Consider the following 25628-nt stretch of genomic DNA (forward strand, 5'->3'; position numbering starts at 1 on the left):
AGTACTAAAATATGACTGAAGGGTATACCTACAAAAAAGAAGCTAGCATGCTAACAGCTATGATTTGTCAAGTAACAGAATATTTGATGCTGAGGTTTATACCTGCAAAATTTGAAAAAATAAATGCTATCATGCTAAAATTAGCATGCATCAAGTACTAAAATATGACTGAAGAGTATACCTACAAAATTAGCTTAAAGTATGCTAACAGGTATGATTTGTCAAGTAACTAAATATGTGATGCTGACGTTAATACCTGAGAAATTTTCAAAAAAAAAGCTATCATGCTAACATTAGCATGCATCAAGTACTAAAATATGACTGAAGGGTATACCTACAAAATTAGCTTAAAGTATGCTAACAGGTATGATTTGTCAAGTAACTAAATATGTGATGCTGACGTTAATACCTGAGAAATTGTCAAAAAAATGCCATCATGCTAACATTAGCATGCATCAAGTACTAAAATATGACTTAAGAGTATACCTACAAAATTAGCTTAAAGCACGCTAACAGGTAGGATTTGTCAAGTAACTAAATATGTGATGCTGACGTTAATACCTGAGAAATTTTCAAAAAAATTGCTATCATGCTAACATTAGCATGCATCAAGTACTAAAATGTGACTGAAGGGTATACCTACAAAATTAGCTTAAAGCACGCTAACAGGTATGATTTGTCAAGTAACAAAATATGTGATGTTGAGGTTAATTCCTGCAAAATATGAAAAAATAAAATGCTATCATGCTAACATTAGCATGCATCAAGTACTAAAATATGACTGAAGGGTATACCTACAAAAAAGAAGCTAGCATGCTAACAGCTATGATTTGTCAAGTAACAGAATATTTGATGCTGAGGTTTATACCTGCAAAATTAGCAAAAATAAAGCTAGCATGCTAATGATTGTGCCGTTAGAAAATTAGCGGGCCGCACTTCGGACACCACCGATGTACAGCATATTCCATTGTTGTTTAGTTTTGCTGACGTGGACACTTAATGTAATAGACAGAGCACATTTAGAGCAAACAAAGGTTGGGAAATATTTAAACAAAGTTGATCAAAGCCTCGCTAAGACGCTCGCGTGCAACCAAACGACAAAGAAGGCGGAATGTGAGCCTTCTTAAATCAATAATGAGGATCCCATTTGGTCTGTGATTTCATTACATCACGTCTGCTCCACTTATTCCCAAACTAAAAGAAGATAGTCAGCTATAAAACTCTCCATTACCAAAGAGCTGAGTCATCAAAAGTAGTAAATGTACTTGCAACAACAACGGAAGCTAACGTTAGCATGTCTGTCCTCGAACGTCTGCTCGACTAATTCCAATTTAAGGATTTCACCATCTACAGACTGTAATATCATCAGAAGGTTCAGAGAACCTGGGGAAATCACTGCAGGTAAGCCATGATATTACACACCGTGGATCCCTCAGGCGGCACTGCATCAAAAAGCGACATCAGCGAGTAAAGGATATCACCACATGGGCTCAGGAACACTTCAGAAAACCACCGTGAGTAACTACAGTTGGTCGCTACATCTGTAAGTGCAAGTTAAAACTCTACTATGCCAAGCCACAGCCGTTTATCAACAACACCCAGAAAGCCTAATTGCTGTAACCATTCAATGATGTAATAATTATGTGAATTATTCAATGACGTCATCATTGTAATTGTTCAACGACGTATGCTAGGTGTTTTTAACAAGCTGGTTTAAAATGGCTTCCCCTGCTAAAAGGAAAACAACACTACTTTTGTTTTAGCTACGGAATAAAAGTGCAAGGTTTGAGAGTTAGCTCGCTGCTAGGACGTAAACAAGGTGCAGTGCTGACGGAAAAAAAATCCCTCAGAAAAAAAACCAACACTTAATTTTTGATGCAAATGCTGAATTATTCACACAACATTACAGCTGCTGCTGTAAAAACATACATTAGTGGGTTTTTTGTGTTTTTCTTGAGAGGTTTTCACGGTCTGGACGACAGCGGCGTGGGATGACCTCCGACCCCCTCGTATCAGTAGAAGAGCGACTAAACACTCGTCTGTTTCTTTGACTTATTCACTCCGACTCGGGCGAAAGGCGGCCAGGATGAATTATTCACGCTGATGGATTTTCCCTGTTCTCTTCTTATGTGCTCGTTCACGTTTAATACTTTTTTCTGGGTTGTTTTTGTCGGCGTCAGCTCGTGTCGGACTCCAACTCAAACAAACTAAGCAGTCGTGTCTGCAAGAAACTCCTCCGACCGCCTCCCTTATACAAAACCCCAAACCCGGTGAAGTTGCCACGTTGTGTAAAAGGTAAACAAAAAGAGAATACAACAAATATATTCAATTGAATAGACTGCAAAGACAAGATATTTAACGCTCAAACTGGGAAACTTTATTTTTTTTTGCAAATATTAGCTCATTTGGAGTTTGATGCCTGCGACATGTTTCAAAAAAGCTGGCATAAGTGGCAAGAAAGAGTGAGAAAGCTGAGGGAATGCTCATCAAAGACTTATTTGGAACATCCCACAGGTGTGCAGGCTAATTGGGAACAGGTGGGCGCCATGATTGGGTGTAAAAGCAGCTTCCGGGAAATGCTCAGTCGTTCACAAACAAGGACGGGGGCGAGGGTCACCACTTGTTAACAAATGCCTGAGCAAATTGTTGAAGAACAACATTTCTCAAGAAGGAATTTAGGGATTTCACCATCTACGCTCCGTGATATCATCAAAAGGTTGAGAGAATGTGGAGAAATCACTGCACGAAAGCGGCAACGATGAAAACCAACGTGACCTTCGATCCCTCAGGCGGCACTGCAACAAAAAGCGGGCTCAGGAACACTTCAGAAAAACCACTGTCAGTAACTACAGTTGGTCGCTACATCTGTAAGTGCAAGTTAAACTACTATGCCAAGCCAAAGCCATTTATCAACAACACTCAGAAACCCCGCTGGCCTAGGTAGGTGACCTCATCTTTCCTGGTGACAGTGTCATCACCAGGAAAGATGAGGTCACCTACCTAGGTTCCATTCTAGAGGCTAACCTTTCCTGTGATAAAATGGCAACCAAGGTAATCAGAAAGGTTCACCAACGAACGAGATTTCTCTACAGAATCTCCTCTCTGGTCAACAAAAGCACCTTGAGGATTCTGGCGGGAACTCTCGTTCAACCCTTTTTCCATTACGCATGCACCTCCTGGTACCCTAGCACCTCCAAAACCCTCAAATCTAAACATCTCAGAACAAGCTAGTCAGGTTACTTCTAGACCTCCACCCCAGATCCCACCCACTTCTCTAAAGTGGGCTGGCTCAAGGTGGAGGACAGAGTTAAACAACTTGCACTGAGCCTGGTCTATAAAATCCACTACACCTCCCTGATAACGAAGTACATGTCAAAGTACTTCCTTAGCGTAAATGACCGCCATAACCACAACACCAGGGGGAGCTCCACTAACCACGTTAAACCCAGATTCCGAACTAACAAAGGTCTTAACTCATTCTCTTTCTATGCCACATCAATGTGGAATGCATGTCTTTTTCTTATGCCTTCTGATCTCTCTCTCTCTCTCTCTCTCTCTCTCTCTCTCTCTCTCTCTCTCTCTCTCTCTCTCTCTCTCTCTCTCTCTCTCTCTCTCTCTCTCTCTCTCTCTCTCTCTCTCTCTTCTCTCTCTCTCTCTCTCTCTCTCTCTCTCTCTCTCTCTCTCTCTCTCTCTCTCTCTCTCTCCTCTCTCTCTCTCTCTCTCTGTCCACTACTTGATGTCCATATCCCCACCCCCCCCACCCCACCCCCCCTCCACACTCCTGATTGTAAATAATGTAAATAATTCAATGTGATTATCTTGTGTGATGACTGTATTATGATGATAGTATATCTGATAGTATATATCTGTATCATGAATCAATTTAAGTGGACACCGACTTAAACAAGTTGAAAAACTTATTGGGGTGTTACCATTTAGTGGTCAATTGTACGGAATATGTACTTCACTGTGCAACCTACTAATAAAAGTCTCAATCAATCAATCAATCAATCAATTCGCTGGGCCCGAGCTCATCTAAGACGGACTGATGCAAAGTGGGAAAGTGTTCTGTGGTCCTGACGAGTCCACATTTCAAATTGTTTGTGGAAACTGTGGATGTCATGTCCTCTGGAACAAAGAGGAAAAGAACCATTTGGATTGTTCTAGGGTGAAAGTGTAAAAGTCAGCATGTGTGATGGTATGGGGGTGTATTAGTGGCCAAGACATGGGTAACTTACACATCTGTGAAGGCACCATTAATGCTGAAAGGTACATACAGCTTTTGGAGCAACATATGTTGTTATCATGGACGCCCCTGCTTATTTCAGCAAGACAATGCCAAGCGTGGCTTCGTACTAAAAGAGTGTGTGGGTACTAGACTGGCCTGCCTGTAGTCCAGACCTGTCTCCCATTGAAAATGTGTGGCACTTTATCCATCCATTTTCTACCTCTTGTCCCTATGAAGCATAAAATAGCACAACGGAGACCACAGACTGTTGAACAACTTAAGCTGTACATCAAGCAAGAATGGGAAAGAATTCCACTTCAAAAATGTGTCTCCTCACTTCCCAAACCTTTACTGAGTGTTGTTAAAAGGAAAGGCCATGTAACACACTGGTAAAAATGCCCCTCTGACAACTTTTTTGCAATGTGTTGCTGCCATTAAATTCTAAGTTCATGATTATTTGCAAAACATTTTCTCAGTGTGAACATGAAATATCTTGTCTTTGCAGTCTATTCAATTGAATATAAGTAATGCCTGGTTCACACCAACGGCGCTTGCCGCGCTTTAAAGCGGCGAGCAAAGCGCCGTCATTTTTGTCAATTTTTCCACAAATATCCCGATCTCCGAAGTAATGTTATGCTCTGATACCCTCTGATACGAATTAGTTGCCACTTTGTTACCGTTCCTCCCGCTTTGATAAGCTTTAAATCACGATTTGATGAGTTTTATTACGCTTTATTGAACATTATTATGCTTTGATAAGATCCTGACGCTTTAAATCAGGCTCTGACACGATTATCAGGCTCTGTTGTGCATTGTTACAACAAAAACAAAACAAAAATGTCAAAAACTCAGTATACTGTTTTCCACACATTTTTATATATATTTATTTTTTCACTTTCAATTTTTTCCGTTATATTATGTTTTATATCTTCATTTCTATTATTTTTGTCATCTTAATAAATATCTATCTTTTATTTATTATGCTAGTTGAAAATATTCAAAGGCAATTATCCACACATTTTTTATATTAATTTATTTTTTAAATTTTTCTTTTTTTTCCGTTATATTATGTTTTATATCTTCATTTCTATTATTTTTGTCATCTTAATAAATATCTTTTATTTAGTATGATAGTTGAAAATAATCAAAGGCAATTATCCACACATTTTTTATATTAATTTATTTTTTCAATTTCTCTTTTTTTTCCCGTTATCTTATGTTTTATATCTTCATTTCTATTGTTTTTGTCATCTTAATAAATATCTATCTTTTATTTATTATGCTAGTTGAAAATAATCAAAGGCAATTATCCACACATTTTTTATATTAATTTATTTTTTAAATTTTTCTTTTTTTTCCGTTATATTATGTTTTATATCTTCATTTCTATTATTTTTGTCATCTTAATAAATATCTTTTATTTAGTATGATAGTTGAAAATAATCAAAGGCAATTATCCACACATTTTTTATATTAATTTATTTTTTCAATTTCTCTTTTTTTTCCCGTTATCTTATGTTTTATATCTTCATTTCTATTGTTTTTGTCATCTTAATAAATATCTATCTTTTATTTATTATGCTAGTTGAAAATAATCAAAGGCAATTATCCACACATTTTTTATATTAATTTATTTTTTCAATTTTTTTTTTTTCCGTTATATTATGTTTTATATCTTCATTTCTATTATTTTTGTCATCTTAATAAATATCTATCTTTTATTTATTATGCTAGTTGAAAATATTCAAAGGCAATTATCCACACATTTTTTATATTAATTTATTTTTTCAATTTCTCTTTTTTTTCCGTTATATTATGTTTTATATCTTCATTTCTATTATTTTTGTCATCTTAATAAATATCTTTTATTTAGTATGATAGTTGAAAATAATCAAAGGCAATTACCCACACATTTTTTATATTAATATATTTTTTCAATTTATCTTTTTTTTCCGTTATATTATGTTTTATATCTTCATTTCTATTATTTTTGTCATCTTAATAAATATCTATATTTTATTTATTATGCTAGGTGAAAATAATCAAAGGCAATTATCCACACATTTTTTATATTAATTTCTTTTTTCAATTTCTCTTTTTTTCCGTTATATTATGTTTTATATCTTCATTTCTATTATTTTTGTCATCTTAATAAATATCTATCTTTTATTTAGTATGATAGTTGAAAATAATCAAAGGCAATTATCCACACATTTTTTATATTAATTTATTTTTTCAATTTCTCTTTTTTTTCCGTTATATTATGTTTTGTATCTTCATTTCTATTGTTTTTGTCATCTTAATAAATATCTATCTTTTATTTATTATGCTAGTTGAAAATAATCAAAGGCAATTACCCACACATTTTTTATATTAATTTCTTTTTTCAATTTCTCTTTTTTTTCCGTTATATTATGTTTTATATCTTCATTTCTATTATTTTTGTCATCTTAATAAATATCCATCTTTTATTTAGTATGATAGTTGAAAATAATCAAAGGCAATTATCCACACATTTTTTGTATTAATTAATTTTTTCAATTTCTCTTTTTTTTCCGTTATATTATGTTTTATATCTTCATTTCCATTGTTTTTGCCATCTTAATAAATATCTATCTTTTATTTATTATGCTAGTTGAAAATATTCAAAGGCATTTCTTTTCAACGTAACATATTCTCTTTATTATTAACATTTTCAGAAAGAAAAATGACAGACAGTATTGTCAAACTGCAACATCAAACAGCAATATAAAAAAGGCAATGATGCAAATGAGAATGAACTGGTAATCACGCTTCACAGGAGATGATGGCACAGTGTTTATCCCTGCAGTGGTGATGGCGGGGTGTCCATAAAGTCACTGAGGTTTCCTACGCTTTTAGTCAAGTTTTGCTGAGCTTTTTCACGCTTTGATACGCTCTCGGCGCATTATTCCATTCTTGACAGAGCGCATAATTTTTTAAAACCGTTTAAAAAAATGTTGGCGAACTTGCCGCATGTCCCGCTTCACTACAAGCTTTCCCTCGATCCATTAGGACCCTCACGCTTTAATCACGCTTTGTTACGCATTAACGCCGCTTTGCATGCCGCTTTGCATGCCGCTTTAAAGCGCCGTTGGTGTGGACCTAGCATTAGCGTGCAATTGGGCGACAAACACGATACCAAGCAATAGATCACCTTCAGTTTGGCGGCTTTGTTGTTTACCCTACTTTTATGTTTGTGATTTACTACGTGTGTGCTACATAGGGTCAATAACAACTACAGCTGTGATGCACGTTACAATCAAACAGCCGTACCGGCTAAATCAGCTAAAATAGCTAAGATGCTAATGTTAGCGTGCTAAAATGCTTGCTATAACATGCGTCGGGTACATAAATGTGTTACTCTGAGGCAGACCTGGACATTAAGGGGCCCGCGGGCCACATCCGGCCCTTTGTGCGTGCGTCCCTGTCCGGCCAATCATAAATTACAAAATACATTTAAAAAAGTATCTATGTCGAGTGTGCAATACAACGGTGCTGCTTTTGTTTTGAAAAGCGTTGTTTGTATTACTTCCGTGTGGACGTATGCTCGTGCGCGATTGTGAACAGCAGCAATCACAAATTACAAAATAAATTTAAAAAAGTATCTATGTCGTGCGTGCAATACAACTGTGCTGCTTTTATTTTGAAAAGTGTTATTTATGGGCGTATGTCCGGGTGTAACCTGTGAGTGAAGGTGCACAGCGACAAGTGATGCCCGGTTATCCCCGAGACGCTAAAAAGAGAAAAGTTGATGAGGAATGGCGTGTTTTCAACAAGACATGGACTACCAAGTATTTCTTTGCAGAAATGAAAGGTAAAGCCGTGTGCTTAATTTGTGGTACACACGTTGCTGTGTTTAAAGAATATCATTTGAATCGCCACTACACCACGAAGCACCAGGAAAAATACCGGAATCTGTCTGATGAAGAGCGCGCAAGGGAGGCTGATGCGTTGATGGTAAAACTGCAAACCCAACAATGACTTTTTGCCAAATGTCACACCCCCAGAGATGCAGTCGTCAGGACAAGTTTCGTCATTTCTCACAAAATCGCCAGAAAAAGTAAGGCGTTTTCTGACGGAGAGTTTATTAAGGAGTGCTTATCGGACTCTGTTGCGCTGATATGCCCGGAGAAGAGGGGCGCATTTGAGAACGTGTCACTCTCCCGACGCACTGTAACGAGGCGGGTTGAGACCATCGCTGGAAACTTGGAGCTTCGGTTGAAGAACAGAACGGCCGACTTTGACTGTTTTTCGCTGGCTTTGGATGAGAGCCGCGATGTACGTGACACCGCCCAGCTGCTCATCTTCTTACGTGGGATAACTGCAGACTTTCAAATCACGGAGTAGCTGGCAGCCATGCAGTCAATTCAAGAGACAACCACAGGTAATGAATGACTTGTTCACATAGGTAAATGCGTGTTTGGACATGTTAGGACTGAAATGGAACAAGCTGGCAGGTGTGACAACAGATGGTTGTCCAAATCTGACGGGGAAAAATGTTGGACTTTTAAAGAGGATGCAGGATAAAGTGACAGAAATGGACATTTTTGCATTGTATTATACATCAGGAAGTGTTGTGTAAGACAGTGTTCAAAATAAAACCATCAAAAGCAATCTGCTTTTGTATAAAGTTAAGTTAGGTTAAATGAAATTATTATTATTATTGTTATTATTTATCTTACGGTATATCAAAAATAATTTGAGCAAAATTTAATAGAAATATTGTCGGTGTGGCCCTCCAGCAGTGCTCGTGTTGCTCATGCGGCCCCCGGTGAAAATTAATTGCCCACCCCTGCTCTGAGGTGTGTATCTGAAAAATGTGTTTAAAGTGGTAGCATGCTAACGTTAGCATGCATCAAGTACCAAGATATGACTAGAAAATCAGCTAAAAAAAATCAAGCATAAAGGAACCATTTTTTGTCAAGTATAAAAAATATTTGACGCTGAGGTGTGTACCTCAAAAATACAGCAAAAAAGCTAGAATGCTAATATCAGAATGCTAAGGATTGGGCCGCTGGAAAATTAACTGCAGGCCCCAAATGGCCCCCGGGGCCGCACTTTCGACACCCCTGCCGTAAGTGATCGAAGTTCATGATTTTGTTCCCTGCTATGTTCCTCGTCAAAGCACTGCTCCATGTTAGCATCCTGCAAGCTAACAAAACTAGCATGCTACCAGGTACCATTTGTCAAGTAAAAAAATATTTGACGCTGAGGTGTGTACCTCAAAAATACAGCAAAAAAGCTAGCATGCTAATATCAGAATGCTAAGGATTGGGCCACGGGATGTTAGAAAATTAGCTGCGGACCCCAAATGGCCCCCGAGCCGCACATTTCGGACACACCTGCAGTTAAGTGATTGAAGTTCATGATTTTGTTCCCTGCTATGTTCCTCGTCAAAGCACTGCTCCATGTTAGCATCCTGCAAGCTAACAAAACTAGCATGCTACCGTTAGCATGCTACCAGGTACCATTTGTCAAGTAAAAAAATATTTGACGCTGAGGTGTGTACCTCAAAAATACAGCAAAAAAGCTAGCATGCTAATATCAGAATGCTAAGGATTGGGCCACGGGATGTTAGAAAATTAGCTGCGGACCCCAAATGGCCCCCAAGCCGCACTTCGGACACACCTGCAGTTAAGTGATTGAAGTTCATGATTTTGTTCCCTGCTATGTTCCTCGTCAAAGCACTGCTTCATGTTAGCATCCTGCAAGCTAACAAAACTAGCATGCTACCGTTAGCAGGCTAACAGGTACCATTTTTTGTCAAGTAAAATTTGACGCATCCTGCAAGCTAACAAAAACTAGCATAGTAACGTTAGCATGCTAACAGGTACCAATTTTTGTCAAGTAAAATTTGACGCATCCTGCATGCTAACAAATCTAGCATACTAACGTTAGCATGCTAACAGGTACCATTTTTTTGTCAAGTAAAATTTGACGCATCCTGCATGCTAACAAATCTAGCATGCTACCGTTAGCATGCTAACAGGTACCATTTTTTGTCAAGTAAAATTTGACGCATCCTGCAAACTAACAAATCTAGCATAGTAACGTTAGCATGCTAACAGGTACCATTTTTTGTCAAGTAAAATTTGACGCATCCTGCAAGCTAACAAATCTAGCATGCTAACTTTAGCATGCTAACAGGTACCATTTTTTGTCAAGTAAAATTTGACGCATCCTGCATGCTAACAAATCTAGCATACTAACGTTAGCATGCTAAGAAGGTACCATTTTTTGTCAAGTAAAATTTGACGCATCCTGCATGCTAACAAATCTAGCATGCTAACGTTAGCATGCTAACAGGTACCATTTTTTTGTCAAGTAAAATTTGACGCATCCAGCAAGCTAACAAATCTAGCATAGTCACGTTAGCATGCTAACAGGTACCATTTTTTTGTCAAGTAAAATTTGACGCATCCTGCATGCTAAAAAATCTAGCATGCTAACGTTAGCATAACAGGTACCATTTTTTTGTCAAGTAAAATTTGACGCATCCTGCAAGCTAACAAATCTAGCATGCTAACGTTAGCATGCTAACAGGTACCATTTTTTTGTCAAGTAAAATTTGACGCATCCAGCAAGCTAACAAATCTAGCATAGTAACGTTAGCATGCTAAGAAGGTACCATTTTTTTTAGCATGCTAACAGGTACCATTTTTTGTCAAGTAAAATTTGACGCATCCTGCATGCTAACAAATCTAGCATGCTAACGTTAGCATGCTAACAGGTACCATTTTTTTGTCAAGTAAAATTTGACGCATCCTGCATGCTAACAAATCTAGCATACTAACGTTAGCATGCTAACAGGTACCATTTGTCAAGTAAAAACAATATTTGACGCTGAGGTGTGTACGTTGAACTAGCATGCTAATATTAAAATGCTAAGGATTGAGCCGCGGGCCCCAAATGGCCCCCGGGGCCGCACTTTGGACACGCCTGCAGTTAAGTGATTGATTTTGTTCCCTGCTATGTTACTCGTCAAAGCACTGCTACATGTTAGCATCCTGCAAGCTAACAAAGACGCGGAGTAACAACAAAGTCTGTAATTGGCTAATAAAAGTCCGCCGGGAAACAAAAAAAGTGCAGCTTTTTGGAGAAAAAAAAAAACATGGCGACCTTTTTTTTTTTTTTAGGGTGTTCAGGCCGTGAATAATTTAGCGTCAAGTCAGCCAACACAAGACACCGAGGCGCGGGAGGAGGAGGCAGAGTTCGGAGGGTGACGTGTGGCCCCTAGGAGCCAGGAGGGTGACGTGTGGCCCCTAGGAGCCAGGAGGGTGACGTGTGGCCCCTAGGAGCCAGGAGAGCGTACCTTGCAGTTGCCTGAAGCGTCCATCCAGGATGGAGTTGAAGTAAATGTTGGAGGCGCTGCTGCTCAGCCAGCGCGCCCTTTTCATACTCCGGGCGGAAGTGGACGAGGAAGAGGTGGTGGAGGAGGGGGATGGGTGGCGCTGACGTCCAGGTGTGCGCGTGGACAACGACGACAGCGAGGAGACGGGTGATATCCCCGGTAGCGAGAGCGGCACTTGAAGCGGGAGAGCGCCGTTCTTCTCCGGGTGATGTTCCTGCCGCTTCCCGCCGCCGCGCGGGGGCTTCTTGGGCTCATGTCTGACGGCGCGGTGCACCGGCGGTGTGCTCCTGCTGCGGGCGGCGCTCACGCCGAGCCTCGCCGGGCTCTGCTTGTCCGCGGCGGGGTAATCCCGACTGCCGACATCCTGGATCCTGGGCGTGTTTTCCCTGGTGCCGGACTTCAGGCTGATCCTGACCTCCCTGAGGCGGGGCTGGCTGATGGGGGTCCTCAGCAGACACGGGCTGCTCATCTTCTAGCGCCGAACCCCGGAGAGACGAACACGACCGGAGAGGCTCTTCTCTCCTCCGCTTCCTGCCGCGCGCTGCCCTCCTTCCCCCTGCCTCCTTCCTGGTGCCTGCTCCTGGTAGTCCCACCCCCGCCCACTCTCCTCCTCTCCGCTCCCGCTGGTGTGATGATGCCGCCACGCTCAGGCTTCTTAGCAGCCTGCAACACGTTTTAGGTAGGTAGGTCAATCAATGTTGACTTATATAGCCCTAAATCACCAGTGTCTCAAAGGGCTGCACAAGCCACAACCACATCCTCGGCTCAGATCCCACATCAGGGCAAGGAAAAAGTCAACCCAATAAGCACAATGACAAACCTTGGAGGGGACCGCAGATGTGCACTGGATGTCAAGTGGATCTAACATAATAGTGTGAGAGTGCAGTCCATAGTGGATCTAACATAATAGTGTGAGAGTCCAGTCCAGAGTGGATCCAACATAATAGTGAGAGTCCAGTCCATAGTGGATCTAACATAATAGTGAGAGTCCACTCCATAGTGGATCTAACATAATAGTGAGAGTCCAGTCCATAGTGGATCTAACATAATAGTGAGAGTCCAGTCCATAGTGGATCTAACATAATAGTGAGAGTCCAGTCCATAGTGGATCTAACATAATAGTGTGAGAGTCCAGTCCATAGTGGATCTAACATAATAGTGAGAGTCCAGTCCATAGTGGATCTAACATAATAGTGTGAGAGTCCAGTCCATAGTGGATCTAACATAATAGTGTGAGAGTCCAGTCCATAGTGGATCTAACATAATAGTGTGAGAGTCCAGTCCATAGTGGATCTAACATAATAGTGAGAGTCCAGTCCATAGTGGATCTAACATAATAGTGTGAGAGTCCAGTCCATAGTGGATCTAACATAATAGTGAGAGTCCACTCCATAGTGGATCTAACATAATAGTGTGAGAGTCCAGTCCATAGTGGATCTAACATAATAGTGTGAGAGTCCAGTCCATAGTGGATCTAACATAATAGAGAGAGTCCAGTCCATAGTGGATCTAACATAATAGAGAGAGTCCAGTCCATAGTGGATCTAACATAATAGTGAGAGTCCAGTCCATAGTGGATCTAACATAATAGAGAGAGTCCAGTCCATAGTGGATATAACATAATAGTGAGAGTCCAGTCCATAGTGGATCTAACATAATAGTGAGAGTCCAGTCCATAGTGGATCTAACATAATAGTGAGAGTCCAGTCCATAGTGGATCTAACATAATAGTGAGAGTCCAGTCCATAGTGGATCTAACATAATAGTGTGAGAGTCCAGTCCATAGTGGATCTAACATAATAGTGTGAGAGTCCCGTCCATAGTGGATCTAACATAATAGTGTGAGAGTCCAGTCCATAGTGGATCTAACATAATAGTGTGAGAGTCCCGTCCATAGTGGATCTAACATAATAGTGTGAGAGTCCAGTCCATAGTGGATCTAACATAATTAACTTCCTGCTACTAAACCTGCAGAAAATAGTTCTTCTCCGGTTTCTTTATGTTTACATTTTCACACTTTGCACTATTTTCTTCCATTTTGTTAAACATTTCTTATTTTATTTCTAAGAGATAATTGTTAAGTGTTCAATGTGATTTTAGAATATTGATTATTTGAGTGTTTTCCATGCTTGTGTTGACATTTCCTTCCCGTTGTGCCTCGATAGCTGCGGGGATTATATATAATCAGAGGAAGGTTACATGTCAAATAAAAATATTAAAATGTTATATATGTCCCTCCTGCTCCTTATTTTCCATAGGTCATAAATAGTTTGTAATATCGAGCGATATAAAACGCTTATATCACGATACAGTTTGATGGGGTTTGTTGCAGGTTAATATTTGATTTTATTCGTATGCTGTAAGTTCATCAAAGTTTGGAAATAATGTTATATACCTTTATGTGAGTAAATAACTTATGTTTAACACTTTAATGACTGAGACCCTTTAACATTCAACAACATTAGAAGACTGAACGATTACAATAAATATTGTATTGGTTGTAAAAATAAATAATAATAAAACGGCCCCCGCATGCTTGTGATTTTTTAGTGTGTCGCCCTCGGTGGAAAAAGTTAGGACACCCCTGCTGCAAACTATACCAACAAGAATGAACATGTGATTCAATTTATACTTCAAAACTGAGCGTTATTTTCCCTGTAAGGACAAAATTTTACTGAGCCTCTAAAGGGACATAGGGGAAAATTTATTTTTTATAATTTTATTTTTGTAAAATTTTTTTTAGACATGTATCTCCTGCGCACGAGAAACTTTTTATAAAGTTATAAAAAAAAAATTAAAAATATAATTTTTTTTTTTTTAGACATGTGTCTCGTGCGCACGAGAAACTTTTTATAAAGTTATAAAAAAAATAAAACTTTTTTTTTTTTTAGACATGTATCTCCTGCGCACGAGAAACTTTTTATAAAGTTATAAAAAATAAAAATACAATTATTTTTTTTTAGACATGTATCTCGTGTGCACGAGAAACTTTATAAGGTTATAAAAAAAAAAAAAAAAAAGTTAATATATATATTTTTTTTAGACATGTTTCTTGTGCGCACGAGATACATGTCTAAAAAAAAAAGTAAAACATTTTATTTTTTATTTTTTTTAGACACGCATGAGAAACTTTTTATAAAGTTATAAAAAATAAAAATACAATTATAATTTTTTTTAGACATTCTAGTGCGCACGAGAAACTTTTTATAAGGTTATAAAAAAATTAAATTTTTTTTAAAAATATATATATATATATTTTTTTAGACATGTTTCTCGTGCGCATGAGATACATGTCTAAAAAAAAATTAATTTTTTTTTTTTTTTTTTTTTTTTAGACATGTATCTCATGCGCACGAGAAACTTTTTATAAAGTTATTAAAAAAATTTTTTTAAAATTATAATTTTTTTTTCTTAGACATGTATCTCGTGTGCACGAGAAACTTTTTATAAAGTTATAAAAAATTAAAAAATTAAAAAATTTTAAGACATGTATCTCCTGCGCACGAGAAACTTTTTATAAAGTTATAAAAATAAAAAATAAATTTTTTTTTTTTTAGACATGTATCTTGTGTGCACGAGAAACTTTTTTATTAAGGTTATAAAAAATAAAATAAAAATTTTAATATATATATTTTTTTAGACATGTTTCTTGTGCGCACGAGATACATGTCTAAAAAAAAATTTAATTTTTTTTTTTTTTTTTTTTTTTTAAACACGCATGAAACTTTTTATAAAGTTATAAAAAATAAAATTATAATTTTTTTTTTTAGACATTCTAGTGCGCACGAGAAACTTTTTATAAGGTTATAAAAAAAAATTTTTTTAATATATATTTTTTTTTAGACATGTTTCTCGTGCGCATGAGATACATGTCTAAAAAAAAATTTAAATTTTTTTACTTTTTATTTTTTTTAGACACGCACGAGGAACTTTATAAAGTTATAAAAAAAATTTAAAAAATTATAATTTTTTTTTTAGACATTCTCGTGCGCACGAGATACATGTCTAAAAAAAATATATATACATTTAAAAAAAAAAAAGTTTTCTAACTTTATAAAAACGTTCTCGTGCGCACGAGAAACATGTCTAAAAAATAAAATTATAAAAAATTATTTTAAAAAAAAGTCCCCCATGTCCCTTTTAGGGGCTCCGTAGAATTTTATTGGATGTCATAAAAATTTAAAAAAAGAAGACTTGCTGTGATTTTCCCACCTGACCCCAAAAGGGACAAGCGGTAGTAAATGGATGGATGAGCGTCACCATTCCAACAATCTATTTTAAAAGCTGATATGTAAAAACATTCCGCAAACTTGTGCAGCTGTCCGCCTCCGTCACGCACCAACAACCATCCCTGGAATGTGTGAGTGAGACCTCCATCTAATAGACCATCTTTGCACCAACAACCATCCCTGGAATGTGTGAGTGAGACCTCCCTCTAATAGACCATCTTTGCACCAACAACCATCCCTGGAATGTGTGAGCCATCCCCGGCTGAGTGAGACCTCCCTGTAATAGAGCATCTTTGCACCAACCTGCGAGGGCTTTGATCCGAGAGCGCTCGAAGAGTCTGGCCGAGCTGTTGTCGTTGTCCAGCTCCTCGTCGGGCAGGTCGAAGCGAGTGTTGACGCGACTGTACTGCTGCGTGATCTCCACGTTGTCGAAGTCTGTGGTGGACGTCATGGCGCCCGACTCGGCCTCAGGCGGGAATAAGATCGTCGTCTGGAAGAAACGGAGGGGAAAAACTTTACGGTGGAGGATTTTGTCAAGATTTTTCTTTACAAAAAACATGTTCTGGGGGGTTTGGGAGGAAGAATGGAATGTCTCCAAAATAAACATCGGGTGTATCAGAGGTGTCATTGTGACTTGTGCAGCCCTTTGAGACGTTTGTCATAAGTCAACTGATTGATTGATTTTTTAAAAAGTGGAATAAATTAGCAAATAAGTGAAATCTGCCATGCAGGATGGTTTTTTTTCTTCTTTAAAACTGTCATTGCTCAAAAAATAATAATGAATCAAAATCAATGTTATTATGAATTATTGACTTATTCAAAGCTCCAATTACTTCACATCAAATTTTCCACTTTGAAATATTTTTTTGGGGAAAAATATTGACTATTTTTGTGTTTGACATATAGAAACAAAGTTGTTTTATTTATGACAAAAATGGCAAAAAAAACAATAACAAAAAACATAATAACAACTTATAATGGACAGATAGAGATTTAAGTGCTGAAAGTAAAAAAAAACAAAAAAACACATGATTTATTTTTAACACTTATGATTTTTTTAAAATAATTATATATATATTTTTTAAACTTCTATTGCACAAAAATAATGAATCAAAATAAATGTTATAAATTATTGACATATTTAAGACTTCAATTACTTCACATTAAATATTCCACTTTGAAATTTTTGGGGAGGAAATTATAGCAAAAAGGCATAAAACAAACCAAAAAATAAAAATATAAACGTATAACTGATGGATAGATCATAAGTTGAGATTTAAGAAAAATATAAAGAAATAAAAAGAAAAAAATATTAATATCGCATAACTTATTTTTTTTTATCTATTTTTTGACCCTTTTGGATCCTAAAGAATTTTAATGGGATTTTTTCTTTTTTAAACTGAAATTGCTCAAAAAATAATAATGAATCAAAATCAATGTTGTTATGAATTATTGTCCTATTCAAGGCTCAAACTAGTTAGCATCAAATTTTCCACTTGGAAATATTTTTTGAGGAAAAATATTGACTATTTTTGTGTTTGACATATAAAAATAAAGTTGTATTTTTTAATGACAAAAATTGCATAAAACAATAACAAAAAACATAAATAAGAATAACTTATAATGGACAGATGGATATTTAAGTTTTGAAAAAATACAGGTATGAATTATTTATAACAAACCAAAAATTAAAAATATTAAGGGATGCATAAAGAAAAAAAACATGAATAATGTATGACTTTTTAAAAAATCTGTTTTATCAGTGGGACCATTTTGGATCCTAAAGAATTTTAGTGGGATTTTTTTTTTTTTTTTTAACTGGCATTGCTCAAAAAATAATAATGAATCTAAATCAATGTTGTTATGAATTATTACTTTATTACTTCACATCAAATATTACACTCTGAAATATGTTTTGGGGGAAAATATTGACTATTTTTGTGTTTGCCATGTAAAAACAAAGGTTTCAATGACAAAAATGGCATAAAACATTAACAAAAATCATTAATAAAAACTTTTAAATATAAAGAAACAAAAATTAAAAAAATAAAATAATGCATAATTTATTTTTTTATCTATTTTTTGAGTGGGACACTTTTGGATCCTAAAGAATTTTAGTGGGATTTTTTTTTTAAACTGACATTGCTCAAAAACTAATAATGAATCAAAATCAATGTTGTTATGAATTATTGTCCTATTCAAGGCTCAAATTACTTCACATCAAATTTTCCACTTTTAAATATTTTTTGAGGGGAAAATATTGACTATTTTTGTTTTGCCATATAAAAACAAAGTTGTTGTTTTTTTATGACAAAAAGGGCATAAAAAATAACAACAAACATAAATAATAAAAACTTATAATGAACAGATAGAGATTTAAGTGTTGAAAGTTAAAAAAACCCATGTATGATTTATTTTCAACACTTTTATGATTTTTATTATTTTTTACACTTTTATTGCACAAAAATAATGAATCAAAATAAATGTTATAAATTATTGACATATTTAAGACTTCAATTACTTAACATCAAATATTTCACTTTGAAATTTTTGGGGAGGATATTATAGCAAAAAGGCATAAAACAAACCAAAAAATAAAAATAAAAACATATAATTGATGGATAGATCAGAAGTTGAAATTTAAGAAAAATATAAAGAAATAAAAAGAAATAAATATTAATAATGCACAACTTATTTTTCTATCTATTTTTTGAGTGGTACACTTATGGATCCTAAATAATTTTTGTGGGATTTTCTTTTGTTTTAAACTGTCATTGCTCAAAAAATAATAATGAATCAAAATCAATGTTGTTATGAATTATTGTCCCATTCAAGGCTCCAATTACTTCACATCAAATTTTCCACTTTGAAATATTTTTTGGGGAAAAATATTGGCTATTTTTGTGTTTGCCATATAAAAACAATGTTGTTTTTTTATGACAAAAATGGCATAAAACAATAACAAAAAACATAAATAATAAAAACTTATAATAGACAGAGAGATTTAAGTGCTGAAAGTTAAAAAAAACAAAACACTTATGATTTATTTTTAACACTTTTATGAGGATTTCTTTTTTTTTTAACTTCTATTCCACAAAAATAATGAATCAAAATAAATGTTATAAATTATTGACATATTTAAGACTCCAATTACTTCACATCAAATTTTCAACTAAGAAACTTTTGGGGAGGAAATTGTTGCAAAGTGTTCTATGACAAAAAAGGCATAAAACAAACCAAAAAAAAATAACAATGAAAACTCACAATCAAATATAAATAAAAAAATAAAAAATAATGTATGACTTATTTTTAATCTATTTTATGAGTGGGGACCCTTTTGGATCCAAAGAACTTTAGTGGGATTTTTTTTTTTTAAACTGACATTGCTCAAAAAATAATCAAAATCAATTTTGTTCTAAAATATTAACATATTTAAGGCTTAAATTACATCAAATTTTCCACTTTGAAATATTTTTTTGGGGAAAATATTGACTATTTTTGTGTTTGCCATACAAAAACTTGTGTTTTCTATTAGAAAAAACGTAGATTAAATCCAATAAATTACAAAAATGTAAAGATATATTTCTACATTGTATGTAAAAAAAAATACAAAAATGTTTGGTTCTTTTGTGTGCGTTAATAAATGTTACTGGTAGTTATATCTTCTTATCGCTTACTTCTGAGTGTCATTTGCAATCATCAATTCATTTCAGTTCATCCCAGGTGTGTTGTTGTACTCAGGAAGTAGTCTTTGCCATTAAGTCTTGTCTTTTGTTGTGTCCTACAAAGTGTTTATACTGTAAGTATTGTAATTATTATTTATTATTGTAGTATTGCTTCTTCTGTGCCATTTTTCCATTAAGTCTTGTCTTTTGTTGTGTCCTAAAAAGTGTTTATACTGTAAGTATTGTAATTATTGCTGATTATTTGTATTTATTATTGTTGTATTGCTTCTTCTGTGCCATTTTGCCATTAAGTCTTGTCTTTTGTTGTGTCCTACAAAGTGTTTATACTGTAAGTATTGTAATTATTGCTTATTATTGTAGTATTGCTTCTTCTGTGCCATTTTGCCATTAAGTCTTGTCTTTTGTTGTGTCCTACAAAGTGTTTATACTGTAAGTATTGTAATTATTGCTTATTATTTGTATTTATTATTGTTGTATTGCTTCTTCCGTGCCATTTTGTCACTTTGACCCTCCCTTAGCATGGAATGGCGGCTTGAGGGTAAACGGCGCCGATAGCTCTATCTGCACACCACATTACTCTCTTATCACGTGTGTGTGTGTGTGTGTGTGTGTGTGTGTGTGTGTGTGTGTGTGTGTGTGTGTGTGTGTGTGTGTGTGTGTGTGTGTGTGTGTGTGTGTGTGTGTGTGTGTGTGTGTGTGTGTGTGTGTGTGTTGGGAGGGGGATCCACTATTCTGCACAACATGGAGTGACTTTCACAGCACTGATGTGCGACGCAAACAACCAAAAACATCAGCATGCAGTGAATACAATGTGCGATATAAATATGTGTGCGATGTAATCACACGTGTGATATAAATACGTGTGTGATTTAAATATGTGTGATATAAAGTTAAAGTGCCAATGATTGTCACACACACACACACTAGGTGTGGCGAGATTATTTAAGTGTGTGTGATATAAATATGTATGTTATTAATACGCGTGTGATATAAATATATCCATCCATCCATTTTCTACCGCTTGTCCCTTTCTGGGGGGGAGGGGGGGGGGGGGGGTGTAAAAGAAATACATGTGTGGTGTAAATGTGTGTGATATAAATACACATGTGCGTGATTGTAAATATATGTGTGATATAAATAAATGTGTGATATTAATATATGAGCTATAAATACAAGTGTGATACAAATAGATGTGCGGTATAAATATGTGTGTGGTATAAATACATGTGTGTGATTGTAAATATATGTGTGATATAAATAAATGTGTGATAATATATGAGCTATAAATAAAAGTGTGATATAAATGTGATTCAAAATAAATGTGTGATATAAACACGTGTGTGATATAAATAAATGTCTGATATAAATATGTGTGTGATATAAATATGTGCGTATTATAAATATGTGTGATATAAATGTGTGATATAAACACGTGTATGATATAAATAAATGTCTGATATAAATATGTGTGTGATATAAATATGTGCGTATTATAAATATGTGTGATATAAATGTGTGATTTAAATACCTGTCTGATACAATTATGTGTAATATAAATGTGTGTGATATAAATATATGTATGATGTGACTATGCGTATGATATAAATATATGTGTGATACAATTAAATTGATATAAATATGTGATGTAAATGTGTGATATAAATATAAATAAGTGTGATTAAAACATGTATGTGATAAAAAAATGTGTGATACAAATATGTGATTTAAATACTTTTGTGATACAAAAATGTGTGATACAAATGTGTGTGTGTGTGATATAAATATACAGTATGTGGTAGAAATGTGTGATATGACTTTATACAATTAAATTTGACATAAATATGTGATATAAATGTATGGTAAAAATATGTGTGATTAAAATATGTAAGTTATAAAAAAATGTGTTATATAAATGTGTGATATAAATGTGTGATACAAAAATGTGTGGGAAATAAATGTGATACAAATATATGTGTGATGTGAATACACGTGTGACATAAATATGTGTGTGATATAAATGTGTGCTATAAGTACATATGTGATATAAATATATGTATAATATAAATATATGTGTGATGTAAATACACGTGATATAAATACGGGTGATACAAATATATATGTGATACAAATATATGTGACATAAATATATGTGTGGTATAAATGTGTGTGATATAAATATATGTGTGATATGACTGTGCGTGTGATACAATTACATTTGACATAAATATGTGATATAAATGTGTGATAAAAATATATGTGTGATTAAAATATGTATGTGATACAAATATGTGTGAAATAAATGTGTGATACAAACGTGTGTGGGAGATAAATGTGTGATATAAATATATGTGTGATATGAATACACGTGTGACAAATGTGTGTGATATAAATGTGTGGTATAAATAAATGTCTGATATAAATGTGTGTGATATAAATATGTGCGTATTATAAATATGTGTGATATAAATATATGTGATTTAAATACTTGTGTGATACAATTATATGTAATATAAATGTGTGTGATATAAATATATGTGTGATGTGACTATGTGTGTGATATAAATAAATGTGTAATACAATTAAATTGGATATAAATATGTGATATAAATATAAGTGTGATTAAAATATGTATGTGATTAAAATGTGTTATACAAATATGTGATATAAATATATGTGTGATGTGACTATGCGTGTGATATAAATATGTGTGTGATACAATTAAATTGGATATAAATATGTGATTTAAATATAAGTGTGATTAAAATATGTATGTGATTAAAATGTGTGATATAAATATGTGATACAAAAATGTGTGATACAAATGTGTGTGTGATATAAATGAGTGACATAAATACATGTGTGGTATAAATGTGCGTGATATATATGTGTGATATGACTGTGTGTGTGTTACAATTAAATTGGACATAAATATGTGATATAAATGTATGATAAAAATATGTATGTGATACAAATATGTGTGAAATAAATGTGTGATATAAATATATGTGTAATATGAATACACGTGTGACATAAATGAGTGTGATATAAATGTGTGGTATAAATAAATGTCTGATATAAACATGTGTGTGATATAAATATGTGCGTATTATAAAAATGTGTGATATAAATATGTGTGATTTAAATACTTGTGTGATACAATTATGTGTGATATAAATACATGTGTGATGTGACTATGCGTGTGATATAAATATATGTGTGATACAATTAAATTGGATATAAATATGTGATTTAAATATAAGTGTGATTAAGATATGTATATGATTAAAATGTGTGATATAAATATGTGGTTTAAATGCATGTGTTATACAAAAATGTGTGATACAAATGTGTGTGATATAAATATGTGCGTATTATAAAAATGTGTGATATAAATATGTGTGATTTAAAAACTTGTGTGATATAATTATGTGTGATATAAATGTGTGTGATATAAATATATGTGTGATGTGACTATGCGTGTGATATAAATATATGTGTGATACAATTAAATTGGATATAAATATGTGATATAAATATAAGTGTGATTAAAATATGTATGTGATTAAAATGTGTGATATAAATATGTAGTTTAAATGCATGTGTTATACAAAAATGTGTGATACAAATGTGTGTGATGTAAATGTATGATATAAATATATGTGTGATATAAATGTGCGTGATATAAATATATGTGTGATATGACTGTGTGTGTGTTACAATTAAATTGGACATAAATATGTGATATAAATGTATGATAAAAATATATGTGATATAAATGTGTGATAAAAAAAAGTGTGTGATATAAAGGTGTGATACAAATGTGTGGGGGAAATAAATGTGTGATATAAATATATGTGTGATGTGAATACGCGTGTGACATAAATATGTGTGATATAAATGTGTGGGAAATAAATGTGTGATATAAATATATGTGTGATGTGAATATGCGTCTGACATAAATATGTGTGTGATATAAATACATATGTGATATAAATATATGTATAATATAAATAAGTGTGATATAAATATATAAGCGTGATACAAATACATGTGTGATATAAATATCTGTGATATTAATATATTAATTAGTGGGTGAGATATAAGAGAATAGTGAAGAAGCCCTCAGTGGTGTTGAGTGACGCCTCCTTCAGGTTTCCCTCCTCCTGCTCGCTATCACGCCGCCACAGACACACCTTATCAACTACTATAAGCCCCACCCACCAGGGGGATGTCCTTATCACCTTCACACACACACACACACACACACACACACACACACACACACACACACACACACACACACACACACACACACACACACACACACACACACACACACACACACACACACACACACACACACACACACACACACACACACACACACACACACACACACACACACACGCACACACACACGCCTAACTGCTCAATGTGTAATAAGTTCTCAAACTTCCATATTCAAAGAGAAACGATGATCAGAGGTGAAATACTTCCAGCACAGAGTGAGACCTCCGCCAAGGCCCAACAATCCTAACAAGTGTAAAGGCATAAATGACAAGCAACAGAAGAAAAGATCCTCTATGTAACATATCTGCTGTTGTAAGGACCTACTGTACAAACAGTCAAAGATCATCTATGTGACAGGAACACTGCTGTTTTAGGGACCAACTGCAAAGACACTAAAGATCGTCTATGGGAGAGGAACACAAGATTTACTGTAAAAACAGTCAAAGGTCATCTATACGACAGGAGCACTCCCCTGTTGAGTATCTCATTTATACAACACTCTGCTGTAAACACAATCAAAGATCCTATATATAACAGGAGTTATCTGCTGTTTTAAGGACTAAATACAGAAACACCAGTCATAGATCCTCTATGTGATGGGAATCAAAGATCATCTATAAAATTGGAGCAGTCTGCTCATTAAGGACCAACTGCAAAAACAATCAAAGATCCTCTATATATAACAGGAGTTATCTGCTGTTTTAAGGACTAAATACAGAAACACCAGTCAAAGATCATCGATATAATTGGAGCAGTCTGCTCGTTAAGGAGCAACTGCAAAAAACAATCAAAGATCCTCCAAATAACAGGAGTTATCTGCTGTTTTAAGGACTAAACAAAAAAACACCAGTCAAATATCCTCTATGTGATAGGAATCAAAGATCATCTATATACTGTAGTTGGAGCAGTCTGCTCATTAAGGATCAACTGCAAAAACAATCAAAGATCCTCTATATAACAGGAGTTATCTGCTGTTTTAAGGACTAAATACAGAAACACCAGTCAAAGATCATCTATGTGATGGGAATCAAAGATCATCTATATAATTGGAGCAGTCTGCTCATTAAGGATCGACTGCAAAAACAATCAAAGATCCTATATATAATAAGGAGTTATCTGCTGTTTTAAGGACTAAATACAGAATCGGCAGTCAAAGATCATCTACGTGACAGGAACACTGCTGTTTTAGGGACCAACTGCAAAGACACTAAAGATCGTCTATGGGAGAGGAACACAAGATTTACTGTAAAAACAGTCAAAGGTCATCTATATGACAGGAGCACTCTCCTGTTGAGTATCATTTATACAACACTCTGCTGTAAAAACAATCAAAGATCCTCTATATATAACAAGGAGTTATCTGCCGTTTTAAGGACTAAATACAGAAACACCAGTCAAAGATCCTCTATGTGATGGGAATCAAAGATCATCTATATGCTCATTAAGGACCAACTGCAAAAAAAAATCAAATATCCTCTATATAACAGGAGTGATCTGCTGTTTTAAGGACTAAATACAGAATCGGCAGTCAAAGATCATCTACGTGACAGGAACACTGCTGTTTTAGGGACCAACTGCAAAGACACTAAAGATCGTCTATGGGAGAGGAACACAAGATTTACTGCAAAAACAGTCAAAGATCATCTATATGACAGGAGCACTCTCCTGTTGAGTATCTCATTTATACAACACTCTGCTGTAAAAACAATCAAAGATCCTATATATAACAGGAGTTATCTGCTGTTTATTATTATTAAGGACTAAATACAGAAACACCAGTCATAGATCCTCTATGTGATGGGAATCAAAGATCATCTATAAAA

General features: G+C 34.7%; 1 protein-coding gene across 4 annotated transcripts in view; it reads right to left on the bottom strand.

Annotated features, from left to right (window-relative positions):
• sptb (spectrin, beta, erythrocytic) overlaps window positions 1-25628 on the bottom strand; it is a 118319-nt gene that overhangs the window by 87247 nt on the left and 5444 nt on the right. For 3 of the 4 annotated variants that reach the window (XM_062040954.1, XM_062040953.1, XM_062040955.1), the window contains exon 2: window positions 16133-16319. In XM_062040954.1, the coding sequence (XP_061896938.1) occupies window positions 16133-16280 (148 nt within the window). In that variant the 5' untranslated portion in view covers window positions 16281-16319. Of the gene's footprint in view, window positions 1-11561; window positions 12212-16132; window positions 16320-25628 lie in introns of those variants that run through there. The other variant, XM_062040952.1, reaches the window with a different exon arrangement.

Source organism: Entelurus aequoreus, linkage group LG03 (genome assembly GCF_033978785.1).
Source record: "Entelurus aequoreus isolate RoL-2023_Sb linkage group LG03, RoL_Eaeq_v1.1, whole genome shotgun sequence".
Lineage (NCBI taxonomy): Eukaryota > Metazoa > Chordata > Actinopteri > Syngnathiformes > Syngnathidae > Entelurus > Entelurus aequoreus.